This window comes from Rattus norvegicus, chromosome 17, assembly GCF_021556685.1.
Source record: "Rattus norvegicus strain SHRSP/BbbUtx chromosome 17, alternate assembly SHRSP_T2T, whole genome shotgun sequence".
NCBI lineage: Eukaryota > Metazoa > Chordata > Mammalia > Rodentia > Muridae > Rattus > Rattus norvegicus.
The window spans coordinates 91,013,821-91,039,686 of NC_141550.1; the positions used below are offsets into that span (position 1 = coordinate 91,013,821).

Sequence of the window (25,866 nt, forward strand, 5' to 3'; positions counted from 1 at the left end):
GTGTTTGGAACATTAGTTTTCAAAAGTAGAGTCATTAAAATATCAATTATAGAAATAGTTGGATTGAGCAGTGTGTGCTACCAATGATCATGCCATCTACAAATACAGAATATTTTATGGAAATGTTCATAATATTTACAAATGAAGAAAGCAAGAGAGACATTAAATAATCTTATATAATGTGAATGCCTAGGGGATAAAATTCACCCAAGCTCTGGTAATGTTTCTACATGACTAGCTTTATCATGTACTATATCTTCTATAGAGGAATCAACTTGCATGTCAATAGACAAGTATTTGTTACAGAGAGTTTGCTACACAGAACTGTAAATCAAGCAACATCAGAATGTTTGAACAAGTCAACATCCAAAGAGCAGCCATAGTGGCACTTTATAACTAATTTCTAAAAGTTTCATTTGCTACCGATGAAAGATCTTCTGTGTCAACATCAATAACCCCTGATCAGCTGCAAGCTTTTATTAATCCCGGCAGTTACATACTCATGCCATGAGTGCTCCCCTATTCTGTGATTGTGTGCTCTTTCTGCTAGTTCATGTACCCTGTGTATTTTACTGAGGATTAAAACTAAGATAAGTGCAAAGGTTAATTTCGAATTAAAAACATAGTGCTTGTTAAAACTTCAATGAGACTCATAACACATAAGTAAGTGTTAGAATGGAAACGCTCTTTGCTGGCACACCTGTTAAATAACAGCCTTGTTCTCACAAAGAATTGTGTCATCTCTCTGTTGTTCCTTAGTAGGCTGATAGCCTCCTTTTCTGTAAGTTCTGTTAGAGGCTGAAAAAGCAAACCATTAGGTCTACTACACTAGATCAAAATTGTCTTTAGAAAGAAAAGTAAATTCTTGCTGTTATTTTCTTTCACATTTTCATCTGGGTAGCCTAGATTGAAAAGATTGAAAATTCTTTGCCTTATGATATGTGAGAGGAGGTGAAGGTAGATTGTTAAACTAAGTCTGGAGTTACAAGAATAGATCCATTTAAATAATGACTGCTCAAACACTTTCTCTTGTTAAATACCATTCTGAGACACTACGAGGCAGAGCACCTCCACTGGGACTAACACTAAACCAATGTAGCTGGTACTCAGTTACCAGCTTCAACAAGCTGCAGAAGACCCCACAGGTAATTAGCTAAGCAGGCTGTAAACACCCATTAAGGTGTACTTAATTGACTGACTGCTTGACTAGGCTTTAGCCAATTAAGCAGGTTTTTTATTCTTATTTTTCCTTCTGTCTCATTTTTGTCTTTCTGAGAATAATGCTGATCACTTTTCTTGTAAGACTTCTCTGGAACATTTTTGCATTTGTAGTCCAGCTTATAATTTTTTGATATCGTTCTTGCTTAGATAAACTCTACTGAATTTTCCCCTCTTGATGCTGTCTACAAAACCATGCAGTGGGATGCTTCCCTTTTGAGATTATAGTAGAACTGGTCACTTGTCGCTTCTGTCTCTGTTCTGCAGAAAGGAGTGACACCACGACGTTCTTTTCAAAGTGGTTTATTCAGGAACCTTACAACATGCAAACAGGAATCTTTCTTTTCTTTTCTTCTTCTCTTCTCTTCCTCTTCCTCTCTTCCTCTTCCTCTTCCTCTTCCTCTCTCTCTCTCTCTCTCTCTCTCTCTCTCTCTCTCTCTCTCCCTCTCTCTCTCTCTGCCCCTGAGCACACTCCCTTATATCCTCCCTCAACTCCACCTCCTCAGTCCAGACTACGTAATCTCAGTTCATAGGTCCACGTCACATGGCCTGATCTTGCATCATGGTGCACCTGCGCAGCTCTCACAATGGACGTGGCTAGTTTCAGGTGTGTGAGGAAGTCAGTTGCTAGTAATGAGACTTAGCTGGAGTTCCGGGCGCCATCTTGGGCCTGCCGCCACACCTGCTCCCCACAGTCACTCAAATGGTTCTATTAAGCAACCATGTGTAATAAATTTCTTTTTATAGTTTGTGTAAATCATGCAGTACAATACCACAACATATTAAGTGGTAAAACATTAAAATTTATAAACAACCAAATAACATTTTAGAGTATTTTTGCCAATTAATCATTGCTAAATAACTAACTTATGGTGTATCCACTTTCATCTACAATCTGAGACTAAGTGGACTTGTTTTCTGTTTGTTTTGGTATAATTAAAGGTTTGTCAATTTTGTTGATTTAAAAAGTAAACACTTCAGTTTATTGAGTGTCTCTGTTCATTGAGTGTCTGTTTATTGAGTGTCTCGTTTTATTGAGTGTCTCTGCTTATTGAGTGTCTCTGTTTATTGAGTGTCTCTGCTGGTTTATGTTCTCTTTTTTTGTTGTTTCCCTTCTGGTTATTGCTTTTCCTTCAACTGCTTTGGAATTGGTTTGGTCTTTGCTTCTTTATAGTTGAAGTTTATATTTTTTTCTTTTGTATTATACAATCATCATTTACAGTTATAAATCCCCACAGTCCTCACATTTGCTGTAACTCGCAAGGTCTGATGTGTTGTTTCTGTTCACTCATCACAAAACATTTTCTTAGTGTCTGTGATGGTTTGCATATGCTTGGCCCAGGGAATGGCACTATTAGAAGGTTTGGCCTTGTTGGAGGAAGTATGTCACTGTGGGGTGGGCTTGGAGACCCTCCTCCTAGCTGCCTAAGGATGCTCAGTCTGTTCCTGGCTTCCTTCTGGTGAAAATGTAGAACTCACCTTCTCCTGCACTATGCCTGCCTGGATGCTGCCATGCTCCTGCCTTGATGATAATGGACTGAACTTCTGAACCTGTAAGCTAGCCCCAATTAAATGGTGTCCTTTATAAAACTTACATTGATCATGGTGTCTGTTCACAGCAGTAAAATCCTGAGACAGTGTCCTTGCTATTTCTTCCTTAACCCATTGGCTAAGAGTGGTTTTCTTCAATTTGCACAGATTTTACAGATCTATTTTCTTTATTCATTTCTAATCCAATCCACTGTGCCTTGAGATGGTATTTTGTATGGTTTCAGTGGGGTTAACTCTGCTGGGATTTGTTTGGTCCATCCTATACTGCTGGACTTTCTTGTTCCCACCAGCTACAGAATAATGGCATAGAGACATATTAATTTTTATTAGAGCTCAGGTCTTAGCTTAGGCTACCTCTCAGCTAGCTGGTCTAACATAATATAGTCATGTATTCTAGTCCACAACTACAATGTGGCTCCGTTCCTTCCCTCCCTGCCTCTCAGCATATCCAACTTCTTCCATATCATGCTGGCAAATCTTCCTGCCACAGATTATTCTCCCTCAGACCCTCTCTCAGCCCAGAAGTCCTACTTTTCCCTATGCTGCCTAGCTGTTTCCTGTCAGCTCTTTCTTAAGCCAATCAGTGAATGAGGAAGGTATATGTTTACCAAAATCTGGTTGATGGTCAGCTCTCTACTGGTACAGAAATTAATGATTGAATAATACAAAGACAGCCTTCACACAGTGCACCACAACAGTCTGGGGTCATCATTCATATGCTCTTGGGAGTATTCTGATGTGCTGAATATTCTATGCATGCCTACCAGGCATGACTAGCCTTTGGAAACTTAAATTAGGCTATGATATTGTGTTGGTCTGCATTCGTAAGAATTCTGGGGCATATAGCTAAGGGTCAGATATACTGAGTTGGTTTATAATGTTGCTCATAGTCCCTTTTCTTATTAATGTCTGCATAGAAAGTACATTTTATTAAATTATTTTACCCTTCAATTCTCTTAGAATTTGCTTCATTTAATATGAGGCTCTGCTATTTGATGCATATGCATATATCTATTGATTGATTGATTGATTGATGTGTGTGTGTGTGTGTGTGTGTGTGTGTGATGTGCACGCCTTATAAGTGCAGATGTACTTACCATACAAGTGCATGAGGAAGTCAGAGGTCGACCTTAGGCTGCCTTCAGTTGCTTCTTCCCCTTACCTTTTGGGAATAAGATCCCTCACTGAGCATCACCGTTTCAGCTGGACTTGCTGGCTGTCCTGAGAGCTGTAGGATTCTCCTGACTCTGTCTCCTAAGCAGTGGTGTTACATGTGCAGCTATCACACTGGCTTCTATACAACTACAAGGATCCAAAATCAGATCTTCATGCTTCTGCAGCAAACACTTTCTACTGAGGGCCCATACACATCTATCCTCATTTATCCTGGTGGATTAACAGTTTTACAGTAGTCTAATGGCAGTCTTTGTCTCTTAACAAATACTGCCTTAAGTGTATTTGATCTAATACTGTTTTAGCTGGCCTCACTCTTGATTGTCTACTATTTGTATACATGATCATTTTTAAATTTTACATTTCAACCTTTTGTTTCTTTGGATCAAAATTGAATCGCTTACAGACAACATTCGGGATCATTGTAAAAACTTCATTTTACTATTGACACATTTGCTTTAAGAGTTTAGTCTATTTACATTTAGTGTACCAACATATAAAGTAATACTTCTTCCCTTGGCAGTTTGTTTTTATATTCAATTTCATTTTTGTCCTTTCTTCTTCTACTACTACCTACTATTTCTTACATTTGTAAGAAATAAACATTTTGCACTGTGTCATGATTCCAATCTTACTTGGATAATATAAAGAACTTTGCTCATGTATGTTGTTACCATCTTTGACATTGTTCATGATGAAAACTATATCTCTAAGCATTACGTGCCATCACTGCAGAATTATACTTGCTCTCTGCAGTGCTGGATATCACACAAGTGAAAAGAGTTGCAAGCCAAAGTGCACCGATACTGTGTGTATTTATTGACTTGGTTACTTTTAGCAGAAGTATCAGTTTTCCACATGCTTCTGAGTTTCTGCATTATGTCCTTTTGTTCCCATGTGAAGGTCTGCCTTTAACATCTCACAGAGGGTATGTTCAAGCAGAAACTAATTTTTTTTTATTTATCTATTCTAATTTCACCTTCATTTCTAAAGGGGAACTTTACCACACATGGGATCGTGGTTAGCAAAGTGTTCCTATCGTCCCTCCTTTTCTCTTTAAACAATTGAATATGTCATCCTCCTGTGCCCTTATTCTTCATGTTCTCATAAGAAATCTGCTTTTTATCACAATGAGAACCCATTGTACATGGTGAGCTTCTCTTCTCTTAAAGTTTCAAGTTTATTTCTCTGTCTCCAACTCTTTTTTTTCCTCTTTTTTTTTCCGGAGCTGGGGACTGAAGGGCCTTGCGCTTGCTAGGCAAGCTCTCTACCACTGAGCTAAATCCCCAACCCTCCAACTCTTAACCATTGGATAACAATGTGATGATGTGTCATAATGTAATTATCTCTAATTCACCCACCTGGGGTTTCAGAAACTCATTTAATGTATAGATTCTCATTTAATTTATAGATTCATGTTTACTCTCATATTTGGGCTATGCCATTCATTATTTCTTCAGATATTTCTCTGGCTCCTTTCCCATTCCCTATTTTTTCGTAGGCTCCTGTTACATTTATATTTATGTGTTTGATTATATCCTGTAGGTCTCTGAAGTTCTAATACCCTTTCATTTCTCTTTCTCTCTCTGCTCCCCAGACTAGATAGTATTTTATTCTTGTACTAAATGTACAAGGATAATGAAGAATTCAATCAACAGTAGATAGGATGTTTTTCAAACTATGGGTATCTATATTAGAGAAAAAAGCACACAGAGAAATTGGGAAGACAAGTCATGTTTGGGGAGGTGGAGCCATGGTGTGCTTTATAAAATCAATATAGTTCTGAACAGGCTACCAATTTCCCTTTGGTGAAGTACTAAAGACTACTAATCAGAGAGATAATATTTGCCAAGATTATACTACTTGCTAGTTGTTAATCTGGATAAATGACTCCCCTCACTGGGCCTCCACATCTCTTCTATACATGACTAGGATCAAAACTGATAGTTCTCCAAGTTCCTTAGGTTCCAACCATCCAGGATGATACACGATAGCTTTGCGTCTCTTTTCCTTTCACTCCTTTTCCTTTGGTCACTATTCCTCCTTGCCCTACCTGGCTGAGGTAAGATGAGAAGAAAGGAAGAAGGATATGATCAAACTCATCAGGACACTGACAAAGCATGTGAGATATGCAGCTGTGACTTTCTTTCTTATTGTAGGAATAACTGAATGTGCTCATAGCAGTCTTGGGAAGTTGTGTGTTTGGCAGGAATAATATTTATTTTCATTCAGATCATGCCAGTCCCTTTGCTCCTTTATAATTCTTATCAATTCAGTGACCAAATTGGTAGCATTTGGTTCTGAAAATGAGGTTTTGAAAAATGGATGGAAATGAAATGAACATGGGGACTCATCACCACTGAAGCAGAATGACAGCAGGACCCACAACCCTTTTACATGCTTCGTTTCCCAGGTGACTAATAGAAATTAGAGTCGAAGGCAGACCTTCATAGTGATGGGTTACTCTGGCTATATGGGTGGCTTCAGGAATAGGTTTCACCCCTTTTTCATAAATGCTAGAGATGTTGCAAAATCACAAAGAAATGCAAATGTTGTAATAATTGAAACCCACTTTTACTGGAGGAATTACATTCTGCCCATATCATAATAAAAAGTGAAGATCTATTTTGCAAGCCTAAGAAATCTATTTGGAAAATCACCTGCATCCTTCTAAAGCCTGTTGAAAATAATGGCTGAGATAGATGACCCCTGTGTGTCATCCAGACAGAGCTGAAGGCCTTAGGAAGGACAAAATGGAGAGATGGCTGCTTGGTGAGGAGGAGTCACTGTTCAGAGGGCTCACAAGAGAGAGGAGCTAGGATTTGGGTAAGGAGCCATGAAAGGACTTTAAGTAGGAGAACTTGAGCAGAAGGAAAATATAAACGATCATGCACCTCCAGGGTGTGCCATGGATTATAGATGGCCAAGACCAGGAAGGAGAAAAGTTAGGATGTTACTGTGGGGCAAATTTAAGGGCAACAACTATACAGTGGCAGTGAAGATGGAGAAAAACAGGAGGAATTGAAAGACACTGGAGACAGAAATTAAGTCCTTGATGATTCATTTGATTGCTGGAGTGTGGATGAAAATGAAAACACCAAGTTCATCCCAAGGTTTCTGCATTGTATAATTCAGTCACAGTATCCACGGAGATGGGTAGTACACAGCAAAGTGGATCGGAGAAAAGAGTGAGGGAAGATTTAAACTGGGAATATGTATGTCTTTGATAGGCCATTGAGCACACAGAACTTGGGTGCAAGAGAGTGTTTTGAGCTGAATATGTAGATGTAGAATGTAGATGATAGTTACAAATGGAGCAGGAGAGATACAGTTGCCTAGGTTTGCTGTGTAGAATAAGAATCTAAGGAGTGACATTTACAGGATCCTTGAAAAACACTGCCCCATGAAAGGAATGGTGAGTGAGGAGACTGGAAATGAACATACAAAAGGGAAAGAAAATTGTAGTACAGAAGTAGGGTGGGAGCCTGTGCCTTATCCACATCAAGAGCTGTAAAGTCCACTGAGTAAGGACAGAAAAGTATCAGCTAGATACTAGAAGGGCGTGACAGTGACCTTAATATAAATATAAGCCCCAAGAGTAGTCGTGTGAGCTCACACTAGAAATGTAGAGAATAAGAAAATAGTATTCCCTTTATACTCAAAATGATGCGTGTGTGTGTGTGTATGTGTGTGTGCACACGCGCACGCATTTCTAAGAGTCAACTCATACAAACTAATAAGAGCTCAGTGTTTAAAAGATAAAATAAGTTCTCCTCACTTTGTTCGAAAGCACATGTAGAAATGCATCTCAAACCATGTAACAAGGCCAGCCGTCCTAGCTGTTTAGACTTTGTTGTTATAGTTCCTTTTATTTGAAAATTGTAAAAGCAGAGTTGGGGGAATTGTGGGCATTGTTTTGCTGTTTATATTTTCCTCTCTAGAAATGACATTATGGGATTTATACCAATCTTGAATTACAAGGTTGTACAATGGCTATTTGCAAAATCACAAATACCTTCAAGGATCATTTGGAAAACAAGCATTTCTGATCATTTAGAAATGGAATTTCTTTATTAAAAGATGTCTAAACTCACATCATTGATTTCTTCTGAAATCAAAATTCGTCTGATGAAAGGAGTTGGGGAGATTGCTCTATTGGTAGAGTCCTTGATACTGTACCACATGAGGACATGAGTTTGGACCTTCAGCACCAATGTGATAGCCAGGCATGTATGTGTAACTCCAATGTTGAGAGGTAGGGTGGAAAGGCAGAGATAGGCAAATCCTGCAGGCTTTCTGGACAGTCAGTCTAGCCAATTGATTTGTTCTAGGTTCAGTGAGAGAGCTCTGTCTCAAAATAACAACAAAAACAACAACAGTCAATCAATCAATAGAGAAAGACACCCAACATCTACTGCCGACCTGTACACATACTTGCACTTGAGAGTGTGCATGCGTGTGTGCGTGCACACCACACACACACACACACACACACACACACACACACACGCACGCACGCACGCACGCACACACACACACACCGGAGCTAGGGGTCAAGAGATCAGATTAAGAAGTATTTTGAAAGAGACAGTACTTTAATGAGCTTCAGAATTTGTATAAACATTTGATATCACAAAAAATATTTTCTATATTTTCTTCATGGAAATAACAGAGGTAACAAGTAATATTCTCCAGAGCAGCAGTTCTCAATCTGATCAAAACAACACAACACAACACCGCAGCAGCCAGAGTCCTGGGTTCATCTGATGAATGGGGTTGTGGAGATTGCCCTATTTAGAGTGCTTGATACCATACCACATGAGAACATGAATTTGGATCTCCAGCACCAATGTCAGGGGGTGTTTAGCTCTAACTCCCCCTCCTACAAACCTGTTGCATCAGCTCTTTTCAGGATAGCTCCCTGCCTCTGCCTTCTCCTCTACATTGTTCCTGGGACTAGAGGACTTTCTTACATCTTGTTGTTTTCTGCTATTTCTAAGTATGGATCCCCAGCAAGGCATGGATCCCACACCATGTTTTTCACTAGGTTAATAGACTTACGAGCTACACACAATACATGACTGCATATTGCTTTATATGGTAACATGTATTTTTTCCCTCCATTGATTTTCATTTTGTTACTTTTTTTCAGATTTTCATACAATAGTAACAATTTCAAACTTATATTTAGTTAGATTGCAAGCTTTACAAAAGAGAGCTAGTCAAACTTTGGTTATCTACAGCCTCTCCATATAAGAATTTTTTATACAAACTTATGTATATGATATACATATATATACATATATATATGTGTTTGTGTGTGTGTGTGTGTGTGTGTGTGTGTGTGTAGGTATATAACTTCCTTATAAGGAATCATAATGACGTTAAATTTAAGGGAATGGAGGCATGGCAGCAGTATAGGGATACCTTGCATGCACGGGGCCCTGTGTTTTATCCCTAGCACCCAACAAAAAGTTAATTGACTAATTTACGTACCTACCTACTTATTATTTGGTGTGTGCATATGGATGTCTACTGGGTGGATATCAACATGCAATGATGTGTATGTTGAAGTCATAGGACAATCTGTGGTACCAGGTTCCCTCCTTTCATCATGCAGGTCCCAGGGATAGAACTTGGCTCATCAGGTATGGTGGCAAGGACCCTTGCTTGCTGAGGCATCTCCCTGGCCCCCCAATTTTTTATTAAAATAACTATTTGGTACAGACATAATTTTACAGTTTATTAAAGATTAAAAATCAGGGTCCAAGAGACTTCCAAAACAATGCATTCTGTTCCTTTTGCCCTTGGCTACCGCCCAGTAATTGAAAGTAAAACCTTATTTCTGAAGATACCACATGCTTCAGATAAGGACTTGAACTATGAAGCCGGAACTGGTCTGGAAACCTCCTTCCCGAGCACTGTCATCCACAGTATCCAAAGATGCTCTGCAACCTGCCAAGGAAGTAGAGCAATCCCAGACCCACCCAGCTGTGGACCTACACTCCACAGCAATGAGCAGCTGACAAGTGATTCTCATGATGCCATGGTTACACATTCTCTTGAATCTTAGCAGCAGCTGTTTAATTGGATGTTAAGTCCTGCTCAACATGAAGAAAGTCATGCCTGGTACTGGAAACACGACCTGTGGCTATTGTGGTAATGGTTCTTAGAGGAGAACCTACAACTGCCACTTTCCTAAACCACAATTATTAGTCTCGATTGCATTCTAAATATGCATCCTTGGATCCAAAGATAAGTGTAGCGCTCATCTCTCATTAATGAGGTATCTGTCTGCAGCAGCTAGAGGATATTGCTGAACTGTACAATTGGCCAAACTACAAAGAATAAATAACCATGGGTGCCTAGCCAAGATTAATACATCTACAACCTAAGACTGGCAGGTGGCGGGGGGATTGCAGAAACGGTTCTGGAAGAAGGATTGTAAGAGCCGAGGAACTAGGATACCTGCTGTTAGGTGATGTCTTCTAGACATGAAAGAGAAATGCTCCCATGAAATCACAGCAATGTGGTTGCCTAAAGAAAACCTGAACCCATTATGACACCGGTTGACATAATTAATCGATTATGACATCAGTTGACATGCCAGTATCAGTGAGGAAATGTCATAAGGTCCCACATCATTGAGTTCTAGACAATGGCTGCTGAGAAAGAGAGACTCAATCTTTTCTAGAGATGATAGGTTATCCCAAGTGGTTAGCCCTAAAGGCATGTTCTAATTGGGCTCCGTAGTATGTGTGTGCAGCCTTAACAATGAAATAAGAGATCCTGAATTTGAGAGGAAATAGGGGAGATGTGGTGGTTGAAGGTGGGGAGAGACAGGGCTGTAAAGGATGTAAATCCAGTATGATGTATGAAAGTCTCAAAAAGGAAAAATAAATAAATATGAGGATAAACGTTACATAATAATACAAATTAAATGAATATACTTGCATATTGCTTGTGTAAAGAATTAAATCATGATTACATATTTGATAACACAGGACATAGAACATCTTCATTGTTTAGCCAGGTTGATCTTGATTTTATAATTGTTGATGCTGAAAAATGCAACTTTTCATAGCTATGAATTAAGTAGCTGAAAAGGCCATTTTGTGTTTTTTGCATAAATTTCCAAGTCAGCAACTCAAAATCACTTTTTAAATTATTCGAAGACAACAAACCAAGGTTTACTAATGTTATCCATACAGAGAAATAACTGTAGAATATATGAATAGTTATTGTTTGCCATATTTAAGCCATTGCTTCTGTAAGTAAAGAAAACTTGAAAGTACTGTAAAAACACTGAAGTTCACAGTATGCAGATGTTTGTTCTGAGCCCAGCTGTGTATGGCAGCACTGGCCTGTGTCACGTGGTGTGAGGCATGCACAGTGCAAACTGAGCAATGCTGTTCTGTGTTCAAGACTGCTTCTGAAACTACTTCAGTGATGCAGGGCACCATGGGCAAGCATGGCCAGAAGCACCTCAAACTCAAGATACATTTGACTATGAGTTAACTTTCAGTTGTTGCAAGTTCAGAGATCTTGTACTTTTACCAAGTTTTCACAATATTCACAGATACAAAATCCCAGTGGGGCTTCTGTCCCATGACTGAAGTTGAGTTCCAGAAGACAGGAGACCTGTCCTGTTTCCCACGTTACCTTGCCTGAAGCCTAACACACGGTCATTACTATTTCTCTTGGAAGTTAGCTTCAAATGTTCAGAAGAAGAGAGAGTTTGGAGTCATTTTCTCCTTTTCTGCTGTCTTAGTGTTTCTATTGCTATGAAGAGGCACAATGACTATAGCACAAAGGAAAACATTTAATTGGGGCTGGGTTTAGTCCATTGTCATTATGGTGGTAAGCATACAGTGTGCAGGCAGACGTGGTGCTGGAGAAGGAGCTTTTTCTTAATTGGCTATTTTTAAATTTACATTTCAAATGTTAGTCCCTTTCCTGGTTTCCTGTCCATAAACCCCCTATCCCACACCCTCTCCCCCTTCTTCTATGAGGGTGTTCTCCCTCCCCAACCACCCAACTCCTTCCTGCCTCCCTGACCTCACATCCCCCTACACTGGAGGGTCCAGCCTTGGCAGGACCAAGGGCTTCTCCTCACATTGGTGCCAAAAGAGTTCTACATCTTAATCTGCAGGCAGCAGAAGGATACTGCCACTCTGGGCCAAACTTGAGCATATGAGACCTCAAAGCCAGTCTTCACAGTGACACACTTCCTCCAACAATGCCACACCTATTCCAACAAGGCCATACCTCCTAATAGTGCCACTTCCAATAGGCTAAGCATCCATCCACATGAGTCTGCGGGGACCATACCTATTCAAACCACCATATCTGTCCTTTTTAAAATATGGAAGACCAGCAAAAGAGTCAGGATTCCTCTTTAGAAGGCAGTCATTCCAGGTTAGAATTCTCCATGCTATAGCCAGAAGCAAATCTGTGTATTTAGTGACCACAGCTCTCTTTTATTAAAAAAATAGAAAAAATAATTTTCAGTAAGCTACCATCACTTGTAATATAGAATTCTTTTGAGTCTAGTCATTTGCTAATTACAACAGGTTTGGTTTTTAATCTAAAACAGTTGGTGTTCATAATTGGTCCACATGTTGGTAAAGTTACTGTAAAGACAAGAGGAAATGCATAAATGCTGGAATTATGACACACAAATAACCATTTACCAGTCTTTTAAAAATAAAATCTCTTCTTTGACAATGGGTCTGATGTTTACAATTTATTGTTCTTCTGGCATAATTCACTAGGATTTCTTACCTCCTACACTGTGTTGAAAATATTGGTTTCTAAAATGAGAGTAAGAAAGGTTTGGAAGTAACCTGATTATAAAATTGTTTTGGATCTATGCTTACTGACTGCCTCTGTGTGTTATAGTTTCTTCACTTTCCCCTGAGATAATATTCATATTTTAGCAGACTTTATAAAAACATATTTTATTGTATGTCATGCTCATATATAACTTAGTAAATATTTAACTCTCTCCTATAATGTGATAACAGTGGCCGTTACTTGGGGCAGATCTAGCAAGCTAATGGCATGTAGCAGATAAACCAGTTGGAGTCGTAGCAGTAGGAACATAAATACCAGTGACTAGCCAAGGATTGGGTAATGACAAATGGTTCTACCAAAACATGGAAGTGAACTGCTGACATGGTGAATGTTGGAGACTTGCTGCTTGGCATTGAATCTCAGGGCACAGCTCTGGTGAATTATCAGGATAAGAATGGAAAGCTTAAAGTCATCTGAGAAGATCCTAGAAATTAAATAGATGAATGGGTGGGCCAGTAGAGTGAAACTAGATTTTTACCTTCCTGCCGTATTTGGAGGTAGAACAAGGTCATCAAATGCAGTAGTTTCCCATCTTTACAGAAAAGAAAAATTGCTTTAAGAAAAAAAACACATTAAAAAAACCTCATCTTAACCTTCTTAACAAAATTATTTTATTGACTTGACCTAATGTTTAAATATCTCTTTTATAATTATTGTTCTTATGATACTGTATTATTTCATTAACATGATAAAAACAACCATAAGAAACCATATGAAATGAAAAATACCAGAAGCAATATTTTATAGACACAAACAACAGACTTTGGGAAGATTTGACTTAGAATAATATTGGAACAAGAGTTAAATTTAATAAAAAATATGAACAATATTGTTTGTGGGTTTCTTGTCTTAAAACTGCGAAAGTGATTTTTAGTTGAGCTTGTTTCCTAAGATTTAGAATACCATATTTTAAAGCTTTTTTCTTCTGACTGGTTGGTTTATCTTCACATTCTGATCTGCTTTATTCACAGGGTTTTGAAGGTATTCCTTTCAAGAACAGCACAAAGAATCCCATATATGACTGGCGGTCGGGTCATGAGGATGCTGGCAGTAATAGTCTTGGTAGTGTTTTGGTTTCTGGTTGGCTGGACTTCTTCTATGTGCCAGAACTTGGAGCGGGATATCTTGCTTGTTGGCCAAGGGCAAACATCTGATAACCTCACCTTCAATATGTGCCTCATTGACCGCTGGGATTACATGACAGCAGTTGGTATGTGGCCACCATGTGCTTTGCATATTTGCATGATTATCTTATCCTATTTTAATAGCCTTAACAAGTCTGATCTTTAGGTTTAAAAGACTTTTAACATGATTTTGGTAATAGCTACATTATGGAAATGTTAAGAATGGTATGAAGAATGCAAACAAAAACTCATTACTTTTCAGAGGCTTGCTCCATTATTGAAAAATAAATGCAACTAAGTAAAAGGAAAAGAGAAATTCAGAGAACAACATCTATGTACAGAGAAATTATCAATCGGTCTCCATCTGATTAACAATAGCCACCATCTTGATTTATGTTCTTGGGTGAGAGGAAACAATAAGAAAGTTGGAATCTTTCTTAGCAGAGGTCTTATGATATTAATCAGACTTCACTCTTGGTGAAGAATTGACTGTCTAAAACTTATGATTAATTCATCTTTCCTATACTTATCTCTAAAGAAAAGTCTCTGGGAGTCTGGTTTCGAATGACAAAGCTGTGTTACTTGGAGGTGGTAAAAGTTATGAGGCAGAAAAATGGGATGGCAGTACCGTGACTCCGACCCAAACCACAAGTTACTTTCCTGACCTTTCTCCATTCTTGAAAAATAAGAAAGGGAGATATAAAGGACATTTTAGTAATTAGATATTTTAAACTAAATTTCCAAAGATAAAAAAAAGAAAAAGAATGGAAGACAGCTGTTATTATTCTGTGGTTGTTCTCATTTGTAAGTCAAACAAACAAAAACAAACAAACAAACATTATTTTAAGAGCATTTGTAAAAAGTAAAAACGCAAGTTTAATTCTCATTTTCTATCTCCTTGACAACGTTTGGTTGGAAATTTATATTTTTTTCCTAGAAGGCAATGAGCTATGTCCTTACTAATCTGCAGTTCCAATAATGAGTGTTCTCCTCGGCGAGGTATTTCAGGACATTTATAGACCTGATACTGTAAAGATGAAGGTGAAGAAGCCATGTGAGTGTGGACACGGCTGTGGGGATAATATATTTTGAGCAATTTATCTTTCACGAGAAAGGCAAGCAGCAAAGATAGGAAGCAATTTTGGGCTTGGCTTTAGCATGGCTATGAGGAGGAAGACATTATATAAATATTAAGTTTTTACTCACAGAAGCCTTTAACATTTTATTTGATCCTCTTCAAAGTAACCAAAGCAGGAAAACTCATTTCCTCATATTTTTTTAAAACCTTTTATTGGTTCTTTGTGAATTTCACATCATGCACCCCAATCCCACTCATCTCTCCTCACCCAGGTCACCCTTCAGCCTTGCATCCTTCCTACAACAGAGGAAAAGACTCTCACTGTGGGAGCTGTAACGTGCACAGTGTGTACCACAATATCCCCTTTCTTTTACACATCTTTGCCTGCAAATGTTCATTGCAATGACTCATTGGTCTGGTATGAGGCTTTGGCTTCTGCTACACTATCAATACTGGAATCTCAGTGGGACTCCTTTTGGATATCCTGTGGTTGCCCTGTGTCATGTAGATCTGCGGTATACCTTCATGCTTTCTAGCTGTTCATTGATGGGGAAGATGTTGGGGTGGGCCAATTGGAAGCCCTGGATCTGGGACTATGAGGTATCTGAGCTGGTTAGCCCACCTGCTCTCCTGACCAGCTCACCAGTGACACCCCCTCCCCCTCAACCACAGCCAGCTTTACCCTGCTGCCCTGGTGATGGTATGCAGGGCCATCTCTCCTGAGTGTCACAGCTGGTGACAGACATGACCAGCTCTCCTGCCTACCATAGATAGCAAGGGACAAGGGAGGGGAGGAGGGTGGCCCAACCTCATCTGCATCACTACCCAGCAGACAGCAGGGAGAGCCAGGTCTCCCATGTTCATGCTCTTAGGGCCAGTTCATCCATAATCCCCAAATCCAGAGTCACTCTACTATGCTGCCCAGGTGAGTTGCAGGACCCACTCTACGGAGTGCTGCAGTTGAGGAGGGGCATGCTGCAGTTGAGGAGGGGCAAGCAGTTTTCCTTCTCTCATAATCATAGGGCCATGTCTTCCACCTGCTCCAGGTGGTGGGTGAAGGAGGGGGATATATCTCCCTCATTCATGATACCGCACAGGAGATGAGGGGCAGGGCCAGCTCTCCTGTGCTCATATCCTTAGGTTGGCTCACCTATGACCCTCACAATATGTGGAACCTGCTCTCCAGAGTACTTTATCTGACTAGGGGCAGACTCAGCTTAAACTGTTCTCATGCCCCAGGGCCATCCCTCCCACAATGCTGACGTGAGGGGTGGGGCCATTTCTGCACAACCCTCAGACATCAACACATGTCTGGGAGGCAGCCCAAACCAGTCTTTGGTGCTACAAGAGCCCTGCTGCTTCAGGGCCACAGACCCGGGTGTGTCCCCACCCACCGCCAGAGCAGCTGTACAGGCCAGGATCCCACCCTGGCCTGTACACAAGTCACATTGCATCATCAGCTTCCCACATTACGCTGTTCCTCACGAGACCCTCGAGTCTCCAGTTTTGCCTCGCTTTAATGTGCCCACATTCTTCTGTTTATCTTTCTCTTTCGCTTCTCTACCACCACTTACTTGCTTCTGTTTATGGTGCCAGGGGTCTTTGTGCATCTGGTGTCATCTCAGGAGTTCCATGCCTTGCTCATCCATTAGCGAACCAGACATGGGTCATCTCTGGAGTGGTCTGTACTGCCTTCTCCCCCGTCACCCCCACCCCCAACCCCTACCACCAGGCTAGCTGCCTGTCCAGTTCGCATGGTTTTGGTCTGGTGATCTTGGGGTTGCTCTCTGCCTGGCCCACCAGAGTGGCCCCATGCAAGGATCTTCTGTCTCTGCTCATTCCTGCCTGAGGGCCTGTAGTCAGCCAGTCTCCAGCTTGCTCCCCATCGCAAGAACCAATTGAGGCCTCTGTGGTGTGGGACTGGCAGTATTCTCAGGCTAGCTCCCCTGTCACCACACTGTCCACTGTCGGGGTTCCAGGCACCACACTGGTGGTTGTCTTAGGCTCACGTTTCCCAGGGCATGTTAGGCTGTTAATTATTCAGATGTTCATAGGTCAGAACTCCAAGCATAGACATAGCCTCTCTCCTCTCTGCCACATACTGACACACGTGTGACTCAGCAGCAATGCCTCTAGGGGCAGGATTTTCTTAAATTATTATAGAGAAAATCCACCCTGTTTATGTTTGTTTAAAATATGTACTTATTTATCCAGTAAGTACAGTGTTCTGCCTGCATATATGCCTGCATGCCAGAAGAGGGAGCCAGATCCCGTCACAGATGGTTGTGAGCCGCCCTGTGGCCGCTGGGAATTGAACTCAGAACCTTTGGAAAGCAGTCAGTGTCCTCAACCTCTGAACCATCTCTCCAGCCCCACTATGTTTTTGTTTAACAACAACAACAACAATGACGACGACAACAAAAAATGATAACAAGGAGCTCTCATGAGGTGGACAAAAGGGAAGACTCTGAGGCACACTGTACGTATTACAGCTTCCATGATGAGAATTTTCCCCCTCTGTTGTGGGGAGGATGTCACTGAAGAGTGACACGGGTGTGGAGAGATGAGTGGGATTGGGGTACACGATGTGAAATTAACAAAGAACCAATAAAAAATTTAAAATAAGGACACAAGCTCAGCTCACGTAGCAATTTTGCATCTTTTGGACAATACCTTTACGATGGCATCAAGACTTCTTTAAAAATCCTTTTTGTAGTCTGCAGAAATAAATAGGGATGTGCGATTCACAATTGCCGTTCACTTCATAAACTTTAATAGAACATAGGAATTGCATGCTATCAGTAAGATTCCCTTAAGTACTTCTAGCTTCTCTACTGCTATACTGAATGCTCTTTGGGAGATATAAAATGGATATGTTATAAAATTCTACTTACCAAGTGTTTACACAGTATAAAGAAGAAGGAATTATTATTATTAGATCATCAAGAAGGAAAGTATGGTGAAGAGATTTTTTTTTGTACAATAATTTTTCAGAGAAGGAAGACAGAATATTTTGGACCAGATTCCAGGAATCTTTATGTAGAAGCACTTTGAGCCATGGGTAATGTGTATGTCATTATAAAGATATGTAGGGAACATCCCGTTTGATAGGAGGAGTGACAGATGGAGATGGGAGGGATTGTATCAACCATGAAGGAGACATCTTAAGTAGAAAGACTTGGAATGCATTATGTTGGGACACATCATGAATGATGCTTAGTGGTAAATTTATTGAAAACACTAGAAACTTAGAGAGCCAGGAAAATGATGTAAGGATCCAATAAATTCAAATCTGATCGTGAGGTTTTTTTGTAAAGTATAGTGTGACAAATCTGGGAACTTGTAGTCTAGAATATTTACAAGGGAGAGAGATTTAGAACAGCAGTTCTCGAGCACCCTTGGGAACTCGTTAGAAACGTGCATTTTGGATCCACTCCAAATCTTCTCACCCAGAACCCTGGGATCAGGGGCCTTAGCTCTTCATGCTTAATACGACTGTAGATGAATGTGGCCTTATGCTTCTATGTGTAACTTGGGCTCCGGGGGTACATTCAGATGGGTTTGCTGGAGCAACAAATCCCAGCTATGCTTGAGCCATTCCACAGTACTCACCAGAACTCCCCTTCCACTGGTCATTTCCATTTTGATTTACTTTCCTTCTCTTCTTAGCTTCCATGCTTCACTTTTCTACCCACAGATCACCTTTCCTTGAAAAACATAAATAAGTCACATCACATAGAAGATTCTTAAAATTCCTGCCAAACCATCTATAAGTCCCTCAAGTCTACATTCACTTTGGCCTTTTTTTTTCCCCACACCATCGTAGTGGACAGCCCCTTTAAGCTCTGCCATAGTTCACCAACACCTCAACCCATTCTCCACCACCTTTCTCATTTTGTTAGACCCTGTGGTCATCTGAAACTGCCCCAGTTCAAAATCTCTCATAGAAGTTCACTCTGACCATGCTTTCTAGCCATAAATATACTTGTTTGATATAATAGACTGTTTTTATTTACAATCATGCCTGCCCAATAGCATTTTAGCAAACAATAACCTGTATGTACAATGATGGGCCCATAAAATTATAACAAAACTGAACATTTATTTCACATAGTTGTGGCGTAGTCATTGTAATGTCACCACTCAATGCATTTATTGATGTGCTTTGAATGAACTTAGCCCTGTGCTATCTGAATGAAAGTGGAGCAGCATATCACATACCTCTGATTGGACAATAAGACGCTGCGTCACAGGCTTACATACCACCCCACCATCCAATACTGTTTTAGAGCACCCGTTCTCAACCTTCCTAATGTTGTGACACTTACTACTGTTCTTCACAATCTGTTGACCCCAACCACAAATTTATTTTTATGGCTACTTCATAACTATGAATTTGCTGCTGTTATGAATCCTATTGTAAATCATCTGCTATGCAGGATCTCTGGTATGTGACCCCTATGAACAGGTCATTCAATCCCCCAAAGGGATCATTGCCTACAGGTTGAGAACATCGGTTTTAGAGGGTACTCCTGTCTAGAAAAGCTTTACTATAAAACAGCATCATGCTCTGTTGCTAGGACAGCAGCTCCTACTTCTCACATTCACCAAATCTGCCACACTAAATGGCAGACCTACACCATGTACACCAACGGGAGTCCACTTTGGGATGTGCACACAACTAAAACTTGTTTTATGAGCCGTTTTGCCGAGCATAACCTCGTTGTTAAGAGCACACAACCACACAATTACTGTGCTCTTCATCTCCAGGGAAAGCTCATTAAGTAGCGAATGTATTCCTACCAGGAAGGAGCTGCACAAAGAATGGTGATTTCTACAGCGATTCTAGATCATTGTAAAGAACAGAACAACACAGAAATCAAGGTCTCAGCCCACCATCTAGCCCTGATATAGGTCAGAGAGGGATTTTCAAGAGTAGAACATAACTGCTGTAAGTTTCCTTGCCTCTGAGAATTACATCTATAAGAATATTATTCAGAAATACTTATATTGGTTATATCATTACTCATCACTTTAAACGTTCTGAAGTGCATTTAGATGCATTCTCTGTACATTATTAGAAGCAAAAGAACTTATCTTTCCACCTTATACCTCTCCCTTCTCTGAAAGGTGTGCGCTCCTCAGAGCCACTGCTGTACAGGATTGTGGTTCACACACACAAGACAGCTGCCATTTATAGGCTCTTGATACATATTTGACAGAGGAATGAAAAATGATCCTAGTTTTCTTCTCCTCGTTGTAGTTTCTGTGGCCAGAATTAGATTTGAAGTGAGGAAACTTGCTAAAGCTAGAAATCCAGAAGTTACACCAGTGTCTTCAATTCATTTTAAGTATGAATGTGTATGCTCAAATGTCAAAATACATTTTTGAGAATTGTCAACTAATGTGGTACTCCAAAGCCTTTGATTTGGTTTGCTTTTTTAATCAGACTTTTGACTCACGGACTCATCTAGAATAGGTTAGCCCTATACTTACTGCTATCTGAGGTTGGCCTTGGACTTCTACCTACCTCCACCTCTCCAGTGCTGGGATTATAGGAATGCCCCAGTGTACCTGGCAGTCACAGCCATATTTATTACACGCAGTCTCATCTGACTTCTTCAATAGTCTGCATAAAAAGCTGGTAAACTTGACACAGCAAGTATAAATTATAATCTTAAAAGGCAGTATTGTTGTAATTATAAATATTGAAGACATAGAGAATTTATTTACTTTTGATGAAAATTCCAATTATTTCACTGTGTTCCAAGAGCTCTCAATAAAGAGTTTGAAACTGGGAAGTATTCTCTTAAATTAAGGGGAAGCCTCCCAACCTCGTTAGACTCACTGAAGACAAGTTTCTAGTCAGGCATTCTTTTCTGAATGCAGCTGAAGTCACTTGTCCATCGTAGGCACTTTTCACAATGCCTTTAAGATTTGCCATACTGACAAATCAAAAGTTCATTCTGCCTATTTCCTACATAATTGCTAAAAATCAAAAAGAGTTAACTTCCTGGGTCTGAGTTAAACTATATCATTTCTCTCTGACCTGGCAGTCTTATACAGATGTAGGTGCTCCAGGCTGGGTCCCTCACTGTAGAGCATTTATACCCAGAGCATCACAAACCAAGGTTGTTCTGTGATATACATTATTCTTTAGTGCAAACAAACAAGGAACTGATAGGTGGTATTATCAAGGACTTGTATACATTCTAGTCCATGGCTACATAACTAGAATGGTGTGAGACACACACGCTACACCCCAGTGCAGACTTGGGCAAGTATTGAACTATGTCCTCAGTTTCTTCTAGAATTTAGGTTATACAAGTCACATGTGGTACAAAAGGATTTAACCAAGTATCCTAGAAGCCTGAGTGTCATTCTGGCTGGCAAGATGGGGAAGAGGAGACAATGAGCACTGGAGCCAGTGGGTTAGGCTCCTCCCATCTGACTCAGCCCATCCCTGTGTATAAATGTCTTTTATCCTAATACACCATTTGCCTTAATTCACGCACTATTGATTGCTTCAGTTTTTAAAACGTGGTTTCCATTTTCAGTCAAAAAATAAGAGCTTTTCCTGGGTTACACTTCACTAGAAACCTTTCAGACTGCTTGTTTCGCTGCCTTTTCGGGGGTTGCTCATGCGTTTTCAGAACAAGTGAAACAGGATTTTGTTCTTCTTGATCACCTTTTCCAAAGCATACTTCTCCTTTGAGCAATAGTCAGTTATATAGTATCAAGAACATGAAGATGGAGAGAGCATTCCTGCCTTAAGTTTAGAAGTGATGGAGCAGGGACAGGGGGATCTCTGGGGCTCACTGGCTGGCAGCCTAGACTACTTGGCAAGTTCCTTACCAGTGAGAGATGGAGTGTCCGAGGAAATATATCCAATAACACACATGCATGCCAACATGCAGGAGAACAAAGACACAGACACATAATGGAAGATACTGCATTGGAACAGGACTGAAGGGACATGGAGAAGAGGTAAGATGGCAATGATGACCACCACTACTTCTAAGACACTCCAGCTTTTCTTGGGCTTTGTTGCACTAGACTCTACAAAAGACAGTGTGATGCAACAAAAAGAAAGAGGACAAGGTCACCCTTATGTGGTGACCTGACATCTCACCACTTGGGAGACTGAGGCAGGAGGACAGCAAGTTCCAAGTCAGTTTTGGTGACATAGAGAGTTAGCTGAACTGTGTAGGGAGGCTAGATCTCAACAAATAAAGGAGGAGATGGGGGTATATTTTAGCTCAGTTTTGGAGATTTGGGTCTAAGATCAGTTAGCCCCTTACTATTGGGTCTTTAGAGAGACAATAAATTATCTTGGGGAGAAGCTACTTATATCATGGCAGCTAGGAAGTAAAGAAAGAGAGCAGGGTCACATGATGTTCTTTTCTGAGACTTATCCCTAATGAGAACACTCTTGACCAAACCTCTGTTCTTCTAGCTTCCACCACTTTCCATAGTGCCACAAGTTAGGGCAAAGCCTTTAACATGTGAGTACACACCATAATAACAATGCTTAAGTAAAACATACAATATAGGATATAGAAAGAATACTCTAAAAGACCTAGCTCATTGTACTAATCCTAACCTTGTGCCCTGAAAGTTTCTCAACTTATTCTGTCTCATGATGTCTGGCATGTGTCACAGGTTCTGAGGTCTCAGGTTCTCTTAAGGCTTTGCTGCCTCTGTGAATCTCTAAAATTTGTAAAAATATATGCCAAAATGGAGGGAATTTCACTTTTAGTTAGTTGGCTAGTTTGTATGTTTTACTGGAGGTTCAAGGATGGTGTAAAGAAAACTGATTCAGCTTCTAGAGATATGAAACAGGAAATAGGAAGTAAAAACCAGTGTGAATGTGTTTGAGTATTCAGAGAGCTTCTTAGTGGTGGGTGGGTGGGTATAAGAACTAAGAAGTCATGACCTGCTAATGTTCATGTGCTTAGTTGTAGGATCCAGTTGTGTTGGTATGGATAGCCAAATAGACTGTTAGTGTTGGTGTGGATAGCCAAATAGACTGTTAGTGTTGGTGTGACTTCCATATAGACTGTTAGTGTTGGTGTGACAACCATATAGACTGTTAGTGTTGGTGTGACAGTCTATAGACTGTTAGTGTTGGTGTGACAGCCATATAGACTGTTAGTGTTGGTGTGGGTAGCCATATAGTCTGTTAGTGTTGGTATGGATAGACATATAGACGGTTAGTGTTGGTGTGACAGCCATATAGACTGTTAGTGTTGGTGTGACAACCACATAGACTGTTAGTGTTGGTATAGATAGACATATAGACTGTTAGTGTTGGTGTGACAACCACATAGACTGTTAGTGTTGGTATAGATAGACATATAGACTGTTAGTGTTGGTGTGACAACCACATAGACTGTTAGTGTTGGTATAGATAGACATATAGACTGTTAGTGTTGGTGTGGATAGTCATATAGACTGTTAGTGTTGGTGTAGATAGTCATATAGACTGTTAGTGTTGGTGTGGGTAGTCATATAGACTGTTAGTGTTGGTGTGGATAGTCATATAGACTGTTAGTGTTGGTATAGATAGACATATAGACTGTTAGTGTTGGTGTGGATAGTCATATAGACTGTTAGTGTTGGTATGGATAGACATATAACGGTTAGTGTTGGTGTGACAGCCATATAGACTGTTAGTGTTGGTGTGACAACCATATAGACTGTTAGTGTTGGTGTGGATAGTCATATAGACTGTTAGTGTTGGTGTGACAGCCATATAGACTGTTAGTGTTGGTGTGGATAGTCATATAGACTGTTAGTGTTGGTATAGACAGACATATAGACTGTTAGTGTTGGTGTGGATAGTCATATAGACTGTTAGTGTTGGTGTGACAGCCATATAGACTGTTTGTTCATGTTGGTGTGACTAGCCAAATAGACTATTAGTGTTGGTATGGATAGACATATAACAGTTAGTGTTGGTGTGGGTAGCCATATAGACTGTTAGTGTTGGTGTGGGTAGCCATATAGACTGTTAGTGTTGGTGTGGGTAGCCATATAGACTGTTAGTGTTGGTGTGGGTAGCCATATAGTCTGTTAAGTGTTGGTGTGACAGCCTATAGACTGTTAGTGTTGGTGTGACAGCCTATAGACTGTTAGTCTTGTTGTGGATAGCCATATTATTCCTCATCTATCCCATCAATATTTGGACCCCAGGTTGGAAACTGCCATTCAGAAATTCTCCTACAGACTCCTTCAGGAGCCACTGTCACATTAATAAAACATTCACAAGCCTAGTAAATGTATAACATTCTTCTAGCACAATTCTTGGCATATTCAACAGATGTAGGCTATGAAAGCAGATCAATGGAGGACACAAAATGTACTTCTGAGTAGGACTCTAATCACCCTAATCTGTTCAACTCTAATGGATACAGCAATTTTTTAACATACAAGTGATTGCTGCTTGATAGATTCATTTTGAGTGCTCTGTCTATTCCTCTCTTAAAAATAGAGCAAAAGGAAACTGAGGCCCAACAGCCAAAGACTACAGTGCTGGTCATTGATGCAAGTGTTAAAGGCAAGTGGGGCAGGCAAGTCCTATACTCCTGAGGCATTTGATTCCTTGCTCCCAGAGTTCTGAGACATTCTAGCCTCTTTGGTTCAGCTGTGAAATGTATTGCAATATATGCCTGCGTCTGGATGCTTCAGTTAATGATGATTAATACACACAGGCTAGAGCCATCAGAATATCACCCTGCAACACTGTGTGGCAGCCACAGACAAGCAGAAAGCCTCCCATACTGCAAAGGCACAAGTATCCACTTCTAACTGTGTCTGAGTGGCCATGTTCTTTCTGTAACCCACATGACCTCATGTTTTAATCAAAGGAAGGATGACAGACAAGCCTAGCAGCCAAAATACAAATTTCATGTACTTGTTGAACCCAACAATTCTGGAATTTCAGATACTCTCAAAAATTTCTTCTCATATCATGAGTATGCATGTGGAATGTATATGGGAGGAGGAGTATATGTGCATTTGTGTGTATGTTTACATGTATGGGGCACACATGTGTTTGCATACTTGTAGAGGCCCAAGGTTGATGTCCATAATGTCTCTCCAGAGTGTTTCTATCTTACTCATTAAGGCAAGGTCTCTCAAACACAGAGCTTGCTCGCTCCAGAGATAGGGGATCTCTTGTCTCTTCCTTCATTTCCAGGCTGAAACTCCAGGCAGACCTTCACACCTACCAGACATTTAAGGGGATCAGAGCAGCTGCTGCCCTCCTGTTTGTATGGCAAGTGCATTAACCAAGACACTCTCTCCCCATCCATAATCACAAGCATGACTTATGCTGTTTAATTTTTACTTACAATGCCCTCTGAGCTCTCAACACTGGGCTCCTCCTGGCAGAGTCACAAACACTTTCTACTTTGATTATAAATGATTCTAAGTGAATAGGATTTCAAGAGGAAAGAGGGCATTAACACGAATACTTGAGAAACAAATAAAACACTGAATAGTTTATTAATAATGTATTTATTTCTCCTATTTGAAGCTACTTGATGTAGACAACAGAGGTAGCAGGTTGTTAACACAGGTGTCTCAGCACCTTGGTAAGAAACATCACAGTTTGAACGGGCGTTTATACTTTGAAGCTGTCCTCCTTTTAGGCTTGGTGGGAGTTCTCATATCACAAAGAACATCTTCAGTGACTTGGAACTGATATGAATTCTTCTCTGCTTTCCCTAACATTTTGAAAAAGCAACTTGGAATAATCTTTATTCTTATTTGTTAATTTAAAAGAACTATGGTCCCTCAATATTATTATAGATTGAAAATAAAACACCATTTTTCTTTAAACCATATTTGGGTCTTTAAATG

At 40.2% G+C, this 25,866-nt stretch overlaps 1 protein-coding gene and 1 pseudogene across 1 annotated transcript in view; one reads left to right on the forward strand and one right to left on the reverse strand.

Moving 5' to 3' along the window:
• The window catches only part of Gpr158 (G protein-coupled receptor 158), a 409,526-nt gene that overhangs the window by 365,773 nt on the left and 17,887 nt on the right, over positions 1-25,866 (forward strand). Inside the window, 1 exon segment of the mRNA NM_001170326.1 lies at positions 13,770-14,008. Within this exon segment, the coding sequence (NP_001163797.1) occupies positions 13,770-14,008 (239 nt within the window).
• Positions 17,021-17,143, reverse strand: LOC120097992 (small nucleolar RNA SNORA17; annotated as a pseudogene).